This window comes from Cynara cardunculus, assembly GCF_001531365.2.
Source record: "Cynara cardunculus var. scolymus isolate 2C chromosome LG 5, CcrdV1, whole genome shotgun sequence".
In the NCBI taxonomy this organism is placed as follows: Eukaryota; Viridiplantae; Streptophyta; class Magnoliopsida; order Asterales; family Asteraceae; genus Cynara; species Cynara cardunculus.
In genome coordinates, this window is record NC_037532.1 from 27,215,336 (window position 1) to 27,227,847 (window position 12,512).

At 33.8% G+C, this 12,512-nt stretch overlaps 1 protein-coding gene across 1 annotated transcript; it reads left to right on the plus strand.

Annotated features, from left to right (window-relative positions):
* Nucleotides 1-10,442: 10,442 nt before the first annotated feature.
* Nucleotides 10,443-11,763, plus strand: LOC112512939. The gene is made up of 4 exons (XM_025119065.1): nt 10,443-10,774; nt 10,870-11,156; nt 11,256-11,324; nt 11,390-11,763. Exons 1-4 carry the CDS (start codon nt 10,443-10,445, stop codon nt 11,761-11,763), a joined length of 1,062 nt encoding a protein of 353 aa, XP_024974833.1.
* The last annotated feature ends 749 nt before the right edge of the window (nt 11,764-12,512 follow it).

Consider the following 12,512-nt stretch of genomic DNA (forward strand, 5'->3'; position numbering starts at 1 on the left):
CAAATGTTAGATGTATATAGATATTGTTTTATGAACACACTGGAACACATGTGAACAATATATTCACTATATGAACATTGGCGACTACTTAGTTTATTGGCTTTCACATGTGAACATAATATTTCTTAATCATTATATCTTCAATCTTCTTGTATTGTGATCTACCGTCTTCACCCATGTTTGTATATCTCGATTATGGATATTTATCTATCAAACACTCATCCACCACTATTATGGTTCAATAAATCAAACCCAGTTATTTGATTTGAAGATTGATGCCGATTACCTATATGTTGAAGATAAAACATTCAAGCTTCTTATCATATTAAATAACAAGTCATCTATAATTTGAAAAAAAATAAACATATTATTTTAGTTATAATCATGTGATTTGTGTTTTTGTAGCCGTCCATTAATAAATGAGAAGTTAAGACAAAAAAAGATTACCATTGTGTCATCAATATTACTTTTGGTGATAGAAAAACCTAATCTAACAAGAGCTTTTGATTGGTTTAAATAATTTGTATTAGTTAATACATTTTTCATGATTATCAAATGATAAAGTTTATTTTAAATTATTTCAATTCAAGTTTATATATTTTTTTAGTAAGCTAACAATATATAAATATATATATATATATATATATATATATGTGGAGGTCATTATATATATTATATATAGGGGTCATTCAAGGGAACTGTAAGATCCAATTTCAACTACAAATCAATAGTTAAATTAGGAAGCTAGAAATTTTGGTAATTTGACTTAAAATTTTAATTAAAGGGAATTTTAGGTATTTAAAAAATATTATATATCATCTCTCCTCTCTTCGTCGAACTTTATTCCGACAAACCTTATTCGCAAAAACGAACCTTATTCGCAAACACATGATGCACACTGTGATACGCTCAATAAAATAACGAAAAAAACAGTGTGATACACTTAGTAAAGCAATTACCTGATATATTGGGTTGCATTTCGTAAAACAACAAAAATATATTGTGATACACTTCGTATAACGACAAAAATACACTGTGATACACATTTTGATACCAGATCTGGTTGATGAATACAGTTGTGATACCACTATGTTACCACTGTATTACACTCGAACTTACATCTCCAAAGAGATCTAGGTTACATCCAAAAACCTTATATTTTCTGCGTTACATCTCCAATGATATTTGGGTTACATTTCCGACAAGATGTGGGTTACGTGTCCGATCTGAAATAAAATATGAACAAAAACCAATTACCGAAATCGATCTGGGTGTGTAGAAACCAGATTTCTTGGGATATGAAAAACCGAAACCAATCTGGGTTGTTCAACAAGGGGGAGTCGAACCGGTGAAGATGATAGTTGAGGAGATGATGGTCGGTGGTTGGAGATGGGTAGAGAATAAGAAGCAACAGTGGTCGGTGGTCGGAGATGGGCGGAGAAGGAGGCGTCAGACAAAGGGGTCGGTGTAGAGTATCGCACCGGAGAGAAAGCACGTTTTGGCCGGCGACGGGAAAGAGGGTCCCAGGTGGTAATCTTGTCCATTCTAATATATATATATATATATATATGTGTGTGTGTGTGTGTAAAATATTATATATATATATATATATATATATATATACATATACACATATATCTATTTCAAAATTAGAATATTAAACTAATTAAAGTAAATTGAATACTCAACACAATTTACTATTTTACCCTTCTACTTATCTTAAAAAATCATAATAATTATTCTGAATGATTGGTTCATGTTGGATCTTATAGTTACCGCAAACTAAATAGTTCTAATTTGATTAGGCTCATATATAGGGGTACATTCAAGAGAGAACTGATTACTTTGTGGTAACTGTGAGATCCAATCTCAATTTTGGAAACTAATAATTTTGGTAATTTGAGTTAAAATTATAATTAGAGTGCATTCTAGGTATATTTAAAACTCCTCTCTCTCTCTCTCTCTCTCTCTCTCTCTTTCTTTCTCCGACCTTCGGTGAACATTATTTCGGCCGGTACCAAGTAATCACAAAGATACACAATGTGATACCCATTTGTGATATCACTGTGATACCATTATGATACCAACCCAAACCTTATAAACGAACCAAAATCAAATCCATAATATAAATTTAAGAGATACATACAGACAATCCACGTTGTGATACCAAAAATACATACAAGATGCACTTAATACCAAATGTAGTATCAATTGGAGTATCACTGTGATACCACTCACACCAACTATATTACCATTGTGATACTAAACCTTAATACACTATACTACCACTGTGATACAAAACCTTAACTGATTGGATCATGTTGGATCTCACTTTGATTCATTTAGCAATAGCTTTTGGGATCTTCATCCCAAATCCATGTTTTACACTTTCAACCATATTCATGTTAATCAACAAACTTGTATTTGACCACGTTATTGTTCAAGAAAAAAGTCAGTGGAGAAAAAGTCAAACTATACGTTGGAGCAAGCTTGCCGAGACTGTCTAATTCTTTTCTGGTGTCTTCATCCACAACTTTCCCAGAAATTTCGATGACATAAGACCTATCTTTGGTCATTGGGAGGCCTCGGCAAGCAAGCAGATCTAAATATTTCTCGTTAAGTTCTCTTCCGTTCACGAAAACAGCCGTGTTCCTAGCTGCGACAATTCTTGGGCAATGGATGGTCGAATTCTTCGATAAATAGCTACAAAAGGGTAACAATTGGATTGAGTTTTGATGTCAAAAAGACCAAATGGAACAAATCTGAAACCGAAAAAAGTTCAAGAAACGCGAAACTGGTATTACAGGAATAATGCCAAAGCAGGGCTGGTTCATTACACCCCAAAATCCAGCTAAGGAATCATACTTGTTTCAAGAAAATGAAAGATATGAAGATGAGTTATAGTTTGACTTCCAGGGTCAAAAGAACCGGTTTTTCAATTTAAAATTCAAGATTTTCTTGAAAGTTCGGGGAAGATGGATAGCTAGGTAGAACACTATAACAAATGATACAAATGAGAAAACAATGGTGTGAATGTTTTTCTTCGAGATCTATATCAATTTTGAATTTGAAATCTAGAAAAGTTTTGACTCTAGAAAATCAAAGCATATGGCTTTCTTTAACAGAAATTTGATATACTAACCAGTATTCCCCAAGATGAATAGCCCTGCTAACTTCTCAGTAGAGGAGGAAAAAGTGGTAGATCTTGTTGAAACCATACTAAGGAATTGAACTGTTTGTGAGATATATATATATATATATATAGAGAGAGAGAGAGAGAGAGAGAGAGAGATAGAGAGAAAGACAAGACTTAAATGCAAAATTAGAATTCTAAACTAATTAAAGTAACTTGAATATTTAGTACAATTTACTAATTTACCCTTATATTTATTTTAAGAAATCATATTAATTATCTTGAATGATTGGTCCACGTTGGATCTCACTGTTAGCACAAACTAAACAGTTCTCATTTGATTAGCCATCTCTCTCTCTCTCTCTCTCTATATATATATATATATATATATATATTTGATTATACTTATGAAAAATATGGGTTCTTTTTGTTTGTTAGTTAAGGTGCATTATGAATATTTTGATATTACAATAAAATTGGTTTTATAAGACTCCTAAAATGTCTAAACGGTCTAATAAAATACTTTATATGACTTAAACTTATAGCACCAAACAAAAAACGTCATATTTAAAGGTGTTACAATAAGTTTAATGTTTTTAGGTGTTTTAACAAAATTTTAGGATACTATTAGGTGTTTTGACGAAATTTGAAAAAGTGTCGTATATATATAAATGCTATTGCATATGCTTCTAGAAAAGAGAGTATGTGACAAATACCTCGATAAATTTTTTATTGTATTTATCCATGATATTCTTATTTACTCACAATCGGAAGCCAAACATGTTGAACATCTTCGTCTGATTCTAAAACTTTTGAAAAGAGAGAAGTTGAACGTAAAACTATGAAAATCTGAGTTTTGGTTAAGAGAATTTCAATTCTTGAGCCATGTCGCTTCAAAAGCAGGGGTAAAAGTTGATCCTGCAAAGATTGAGACAATCGAAAGATGGGGAAGTACTGATAATACCTACTGAGATCTGTAGTTTCTTAGGTTTGGCAGAGTATTACAGAAAGTTTATTCAAGATTTTTCTCAGATCGCTGCACCTTTGACCAAATTATAAAGAAAGAGCGTTAAGTATGAATGGGGAAAAGATCAAGCTAACGCCTTCCAGTTGTTAAAAGATCGATTATGCAGTGCTCCAATATTATCGTTGCTAGAAGGGTCAAAAAATTTTGTAGTTTACAGTGACGCTTCAAAATTGGGTATGGGATATGTATTGATGCAACGGGGAAAAGTTATTGCATATGCTTCCAGACAATTGAAGGATCACGAAAAATAGTACCCTATATACGATATGGAGCTTGTAGCAGTCGTTTTTGCTTTGAAGTTCTAGAGACATTATCTATTGGGGACTAAATGCCAGATTTATATAGATCATAAGAGTCTTCAACATCTATTTAATCAGAAAGAGTTGAATATGATACAAAGACGATGGATTGGACTGGTGAATGACTACGACTGTGAAATTCTCTATCACCCTAGGAAGGTGAATGTGGTGGCTAATGCGCTCAGTAGAAAAGAAAAAAAAGTGAAATAATCAAAGCCACTGCATTGCGAGCAAACTTAATACCTAACATTCTTGACGAGATCATGAGATGTCAGAACCCAGTGATTAAAGAAGAGAATGTTAGAGCTGAAAGAATTGGAGGAATGTTAGCAACCCTGATAAAGAATGGTAATAGAATTCTATGTTTCCAAGATAGAATTTGGGTGCCTCGTCTTGGAAACAACCGTGAGTTAATTTTGGATGAAAGTCACAGATCTCGATACTCAATTCACCCAGGTACCAATAAGATGTATAGAGATTTAAAACCATTCTATTGGTAGACGAGGTTGAAGAAAGATGTTGCACGATACGTGGAATGATGTCTAACGTGTCTACAGGTAAAGATTGAACATCAAAAATTGGTGTTTGGATATATATATATATACATATATATGTATATATATATATATGTATATATATATATATATACACCCTCAAAAGGCTATAATAACAGGTAAATCATGCAAATATACATGACTTACAAGTATTGTCCAAAACAAGTAATAATGGTAAGTAATACCAAATATCGGTCTATAGAGATTTAAAATGCAAAGAGAGTTACAAAAGTTAACTTTAAAGTGAGATTTTCGAAAGGGGTTTTTTGGAAGCAATAAAGCTTCAGAGAGAAAATAACTTTGAGAGAGTTGGTAACCCAATACTGAAATGTAACAATAATTAAAAGATCATATGGATGCAAGATTGAGTTGGATTTCAGAACCGAAGTGCAGTGAATATTGCTACAAAAATAACTCTTTACAACGCTACTGGATTGAACGGCCTTCCAAGGAAGTGCAGATTAGACCATATGTTGGAAGTGCAGTTGGTGATGCATCAATCCCGAACTAGTACAGATCTTGCCTTCCTTTCCATATAGTTTTGCAACCCATGAGATTACTGCGACTCTTTATAGCCTTTATAACACACTTAGTAAAAATATTTGATTTGTCTTAATTTTATGTCCAACTCATCTGAATAAAATAACATGTGTCAATTTGTCAAAGAATACCAGATGAAATATTGATACTATTTGTGAATAGCGAAATAAATTGCTATTAGCAAAACAATAATCGACTAACACTTGGCTTAATCTCACAACCTTCACTTACACCCATACAAAGGTATTTAGCCTAAAATGACTGAATGTAAGTGCTTAAAAATAAATAACATAAATGGAAATGATTGAATGTAAATGACGTAAAAGTAAATTTTGCACGAAAAGTAAAGAAAAAGTTGGAAAGGTTGTTGTAGCAACTGACAGTGATGAAGAACACTTAAAAGTACTTGCAAAATGATATTAAAAAGTAACAAGGACACAAAGCTTAGATGAATCTTCATTGATTGATGACAAAATGATATTGTTTCTAATGTTACTACTAAACAAAAGATTGCCCCTATATATATACTAGCAAAGGGGAATCAAAAGTACTAGAGATTAATAACCATTGGTTATTAAGGAATGGGTAATACAAAAGATGCTCTAGTACAAAACAGGCTTAAGTATAAAAGGTTAAGTTATCTTTCAGTGGCAACTTCTATCAAAATCATCTGTTATCGGTACAAGAAGATGTCTTCCTCCAAAACTTGACTTTTCAAAATATTCAATGAGATTGAGCCAGCTATGCCAATATTCAGTGTCTAGTGCTTTAGCAACGTACACACTGGCTACAGTAATGCTTATGTCAGCATTTCATTCACCAAATTCATAAAACAATACCATTCCCGCATCTTAGCTCCAAAGAATGTGAAACCATAAAATAAGACTAAAAGACTCAATATATGATTAGGAAAGGTGTAGGATGAAGTGAAATAAAGTTATAATTAGGTGCTAAAGTGTATTCTTTTGCACACTTATCAATGACCCTATAAGAATTTGCAATCCTTAGAAATTCCTATGTAGAAATGGAATCATATCACGATGGATTTCATAATGAAACCGCCAGGAACTCCAAAAGGATATGATGACATTTGGGTTATTATGGATCAGGTGACAAAATATGCGTACTTTTTACCGATCAAAGAGAATTATCCATTAAAAGGACTTGGAAAGATCTACATCGATGAAATTGTGACTCGTCACGGTGTTCCTTTGTCAATCATTTCAGACAGGGACAACTGGTGGGAAAGCTTTTAGAAATCCATCGGATCTTAGATTCGGTTAAGTATAGTGTATCACCTACAAACTGACGAGCAAAGTGAAAGAACGATTCGGACCCTCGAAGATATTTTAAGATCTTGTATCATTAACTTTGGGGGATCATGGGAGAATCATTTTGTCTTTGATTGAATTTCCCTACATCAATAGTTATCATTCTAGCATCCAAGTGGCATCATATGAAGTTCTTTATGGCAAAAAGTGTTGAACATCATTGTGTTGGAATGAGGTGGGGGAGAAACAGTTGGCTGGTCTGGAGATTGTTTAGATAATGACCGAAAAGATAGATCAAATCTGAGAAAGAATAAAGATAGCTCATGACCAACAAAAGAGCTATCTTGACGAGCGCTGAAAGCCGGTTGAATTTCTGGTAGAAGATTTTGTGATGTTGAAAGTTTATCTGTGAAGGGTATTGTGCATTTTGGGAAGAGAGATAAACTAAGTCTAAAGTATATTAAGTCGTCCATAATCAGTAAACGGGTTGGCACAGTAGCATATCAGTTAGATTTGTTAGAAGAACTCAACGCTATTCAAAACACTTTCTATGTCTCTAATTTGCGAAAGTGTTTTGTTGATCCAAATATGACCGTATCATTACTTGAGATTCAGATTGATGATACGTTGAACTTTGTGGAAACTCTAGAGGCTGTCACTAACCGGGAGACTAAGGTGTTGAGAAATAAATAAATTAGTCTGGTGAAAGTATAGTGGCGATTTCATAAAGGGAAGGAGGCTACCTGGGAGCTGGAGTCCGAAATAAGAGCGAAACATCCCTAGTTGTTTGATTGATTGAATTCTGGGATGGAATTCTTTTGAGGGGAGGATATATTGTGATAACCGAGTGTTAAAGGTTATTAAAGTTTGGGGTTGTTTTTGATTAAGTGATGAAAGTTAAGGGGTGTGTTTTGGAACTTGTTTTAAAGAATATCTTTACTTCACCGCCTCACTCTTTAAAAAGAGTTTATGTGGGTTTGTGTGTCCTATATGTTATTTCTTGTTTTGAAAAACAAAAGGAGATAAAAAGTAAAGTAGAGAGTTTTTTGTGTGTGTTCTTTGGGTTCGAACAAGCAGAAACCGAAAGAGAAGGAAGAAGAAGAACTGGTTAAGTTTTCTTAACTGTTTGTTACTGAATTGAAGTCTTCATCTACGTGAAATTTCAAGGTGAGTTTTACTTTGAGAAACATCGTTTAATGTGTTTTTGGGTGAAGAAACCGTAAGGTTTCATACGTGAGTATGCGATGATTATATGCTATTATTTAGCATAAATTTTGGGTTATGATTTTATAATCTGATAGTAATAAGTGGCATAATCAGGAGATGGGTATTTTTGGTAATAAGGGTGGCATAATCAGGAGATGGGTNGTGGCATAATCAGGAGATGGGTATTTTTGGTAATAAGGGTGGCATAATCAGGAGATGGGTGTATCTTTGTAATAAGAGTCGCATAATCAGGAACTAGGTATATCCTTGTAATAAGGGTGGTATAATCAGGAGCTGGATATACTGGATAAGGGTGGCATAATCAAATTCTGGAAATGATGATCTTTTGATCATGAGATTCTGTTATCGCATCTATATGATGTGATGAGTGCGATTTTTATCGCATCAGTTGGATGCGATGAGTTGGGGATATCGTATCTTTGTAATGCAACAAAAGAAGTTATCGCATATTGTTGATACGATGAGTTGTAATTATCACATATGTTTGGTGCGACAAGTGTGTTTATCGCATCAATGAGATGTGACAAGTGGTGGTTATCACATCCTTGTGATGCAACAAGTTTAGGCTATCGCATCAACGAGATGCGAGGAAATGTTATCGCATCCTTGAGGTGCGACCACGGACGGACCTAGGTAAGTGGTATGGGTGGCACGTGCCACCGTATTATTTCTCCGCCGAAGGGTAAAAAGTTTAGGTTTGTGAATGGTGCAACCATATCGGTTTAGAAGGTGCTACCATATTTTCCTGAAATCCAAATCGTGCAACTAAAACTCAAATAAAACAAAGCCCAAAAAGCCAAATCAAAATCCTAAAATACAAAGCCCAAACCAAATCAAAAATCGTTCTAAATTAAACAAAGACCAAAATAAATCAATTAATCAAACAAATGACAAAGATCTTACTTAAGCTTAGCCCAACAGCCCTTAAGGCTTAAACCATAGCAGTTGGCCAAGGTGAAGTCAAGAACAAACATGTCCAAGTCCAACCTAGGTCCATTTATTTTATGCGTCCAGACCAGTAGCAACAGCGATTGAGCGATAACGAGACATCGAGTGGCGATTGGAACGATTCAACGATTCTTGAAGACTCGAACGATTCTCGAATGATTCTTACTTTCTACATGGCTATTTGGTGACTTTGATCTCTATTTTCAGATTTACCCATTTTAGGTATCCATTTTTACTCTTAATCTTAGATTACTTATCTGTTGATCATCAATAAAATTTTACATTATTCTAGTTCATTAGTAATTAGTTGCAGTTAAGTAGTTTTAATTGATTACTCTTAAGTTAACTCTTAAATTTGATGATGATCATCGCTTTGCTTGACTGCTTGAATAAAATTGAACTGTTGAATTGTTGAAGGCTTTAGTTGAACTGTTGAAGTGCTTCATTTTTATTACTTAGTTTAGTACTTTCACTACTTTGTTGAAGGCTTGAACTTTGAAGCTGATTGTTAACTGTTTTTACTTAACATCAATGATCAATTCATGATTGTTTTTGACAAAATGGAAAAATACACAGAATGTTAGAATGATCAATGATGGTTTGTTCACTTCAGTAGACAATATTCAGTACTTCAGTTTGATCAATGATCATTGATTTACTTCATTAGTTGATTACTTAGTTTAGTTGATGATGTTCAGCCTTCAAATGTTGATTAGATTTACATTACTGATTACTGATTACTTGATCATTGCTTCATTACTTAGATTTACATTACTCATTCATTATGGAAAAATATTTGAAACGAAAAGCTTCATCAACCGATAATAATGATGCATCTAACAATGTGATTTGATGTTAACGATCTTCCTTGGGATCCATCAGAGAGGCCCAAAATTATAACTTATAACCCAAATCAAAGAGATGAAATTAGACAGAAATACTTGGTAAGGGGTCCTTATCAACCACGAGATCACATCTTTCCAACCAAGCTATAGGGTCTAAAGCAAAACGGTTTGTTGTTACTTGGTTTGATCAATTTCAGTGGCTGGAATAATGTGTAAAAGTAGATAGAGCATTTGTTTGCCTTGTTACTTGTTCAGATACCAAGGCGGGAATCATGGGAAGGATGCATTTGTGACGGAGGGATTCAATAGTTGGAGTAAAAAAGACAGACTTACGCTTCATGAGGGTGAGGTTAATAGTTTTCACCATAAAGCAGTTTAAAATGTGAAGATTTGGTTAACCAAAACCAATCAATTGTTGTTGCCCTTCATAAGCAAACAAAACTCAAGAAGACCGAGTACCACATGTGATTGAATGCTTACGTTGAAGTTTGTAGATACTTGTTGGAGAATGCTTTACCATTTCGTGGCAACGATGAGTCAGAAAAGTCTATGTATAAAGGGATTTTCTTGGGGACTTTAAAGTTAATCGAAAGAACAAATGGTGATATTGAAAAGGCTATATTACAAAAATGCCCCGAAGAACAATCAATTGACATCTCTAGAAATTCAAAAAGATCTTGTTACTTGCTTTGCAGAAGAGGTGTTGAAATCCATTATTGGGGAAATTGGTGATGATGTATTTGCTTTGTTGGTGGATGAGTCTTGTGATGTCTCTAGAAAAGAACAAATGGCCATGGTTTTGAGGTTTGTTGACAAAGTCGGAGTTGTTCAAGAAAGATTTGTCGGGGTTGTTCATACCATGGATACATCTGCTTTAAGTCTTAAATCTGCCTTGGATGCTTTATTTGCAAAACATGGATTTTCACAAAGGTAAAAAGGTTTCTTAATAATTTATTTGCTTTAAGTCTTAATTATATCATTGAATCTTTGGCTAAATGGCTTAATTTATCTTTAAAATAGGTAAGAGGACAAGGATATGAAGGCACTAGCAATATGAGTGGTAAGTTTAATGGGTTGAAAGCTTTGATCTTGAGTGATAATAACTCGTCATTTTATATACATTTTTTTGCCCATCAACTTCAGTTAGTACTTGTGGCGGTTGCAAAAAAATACGACGATATTAAGGACTTCTTTGATTTGCTTGCCTTGGTTGTTACTGTTGTAAACTCTTCTTGCAAACGAAAAGATATGCTACGAGAAAGTCACAAAGAGAGAATTCAAGAAGAAATTGGAAATAACGAAATTGATACTGGTAAGGGGTTAAACCAAGAGATTTCCCTTGTACGAGTTGGAGATACACAATAAAATTCTCATCTTAAAACAATCGTGAGTTTGATTGCTTTATTTCCAGAGGATATAAAGGTGCTTGAGTATGTCGAAGATGATGGTGATAATAGAGATAGTTGGCTTCAAGCAAGAGGTCTTTTATCATACTTAAAGACATTTGGATTTGTGTTTTTATGCACTTGATAACAATGATCTTAGGGTTAACAAATTCATTATCTCAAGCTCTTCAAAGGAAAGACGAAGACATCTTGGAAGCTGTTACAAATGTTAGAGAAAATGGGTTTGATCAAGTTGTGGAGAAATGCTACTCTTTTTATGATAAACATAAGATTGTCAAGTTGGATATAGCTGAAGCTTATGTTAATACAAGAAATCCAAGGAAAAGGATGAACATTAACACTCAACATTACTATAACTATGATATATTCAACACTATTTTGGATATGCAGATCCGAGAGTTTGGTGATCGTTTTGGTGAGATAAACACCGACTTGCTTCAAAACATGGCAGCTTTGAATCCACATAATTCGTTTTCTCAGTTTAACAAGTCAAGCCTATTGAAGTTGAGTTAGATGTATCCAATAAATTTTGAAGACAAGGAAAGGATCATTCTTGAGCACGAACTTGATATCTACTATCATTCTGTTTATAATGATGTCAGATTTGCCAACTTAAACGGTATTGTTGACCTCGCCAGATTGATGATGGCAACAAGAAAGCATCTTTCTCATCCTTTAATCTACCGGTTATTGAAGCTAACACTGGTTTTGCCTGTTGCAACTGCCACGGTTGAAAGATGCTTTTCGGCGATGAAGCTTGTCAAGACAGATTTACGTAATCGAATCGGTGATGACTTGTTGAATTATGTCCTCATTTGTACCATAGAAAAGGAAGCACATAGTAATGTTAAAAATGAAGATGTCATCGAACATTTCCAAAAGATGAAGACACGCCGAGGACAAATTAAGGAGTTGTTTCTCAGTTTTATAAAAACCATACTTTTTGTAATTATTTTTGGGTATATATTGACCGTTTTCAAAAGATGAAGACGTGTCGGGTACAAGTTTAGGAGTTGTTTATCGGTCCTATAAAAACCATATTTTTTGTAATTATTTTTAGATGTATATTATATTATATTAATTATATGGTGCTAACGTTTGAAAAAAAAATTGTGTCCGTCCCTTGGTGCGACAAGGGGGTTATCGCATAAGTGTGATGCGACAAAATTTGTTATCGCATCAATGTGGTACGATAAATTGGTGTAATATATGTGGGATGCGACAACTTGATTATTTATTATTGAATGCGATAATTTTGAGAC

Bases quoted from the DNA above. Each gene is read 5' to 3' on its own strand.
- LOC112512939 (XM_025119065.1), top strand. From the start codon at position 10,443: ATGGTGATATTGAAAAGGCTATATTACAAAAATGCCCCGAAGAACAAT. The intron at 11,157-11,255 runs GTAAGGGGTTAA...CTTTATTTCCAG, and splicing joins AAATAACGAAATTGATACTG to AGGATATAAAGGTGCTTGAG. The intron at 11,325-11,389 runs GTCTTTTATCAT...CAATGATCTTAG, and splicing joins TAGTTGGCTTCAAGCAAGAG to GGTTAACAAATTCATTATCT.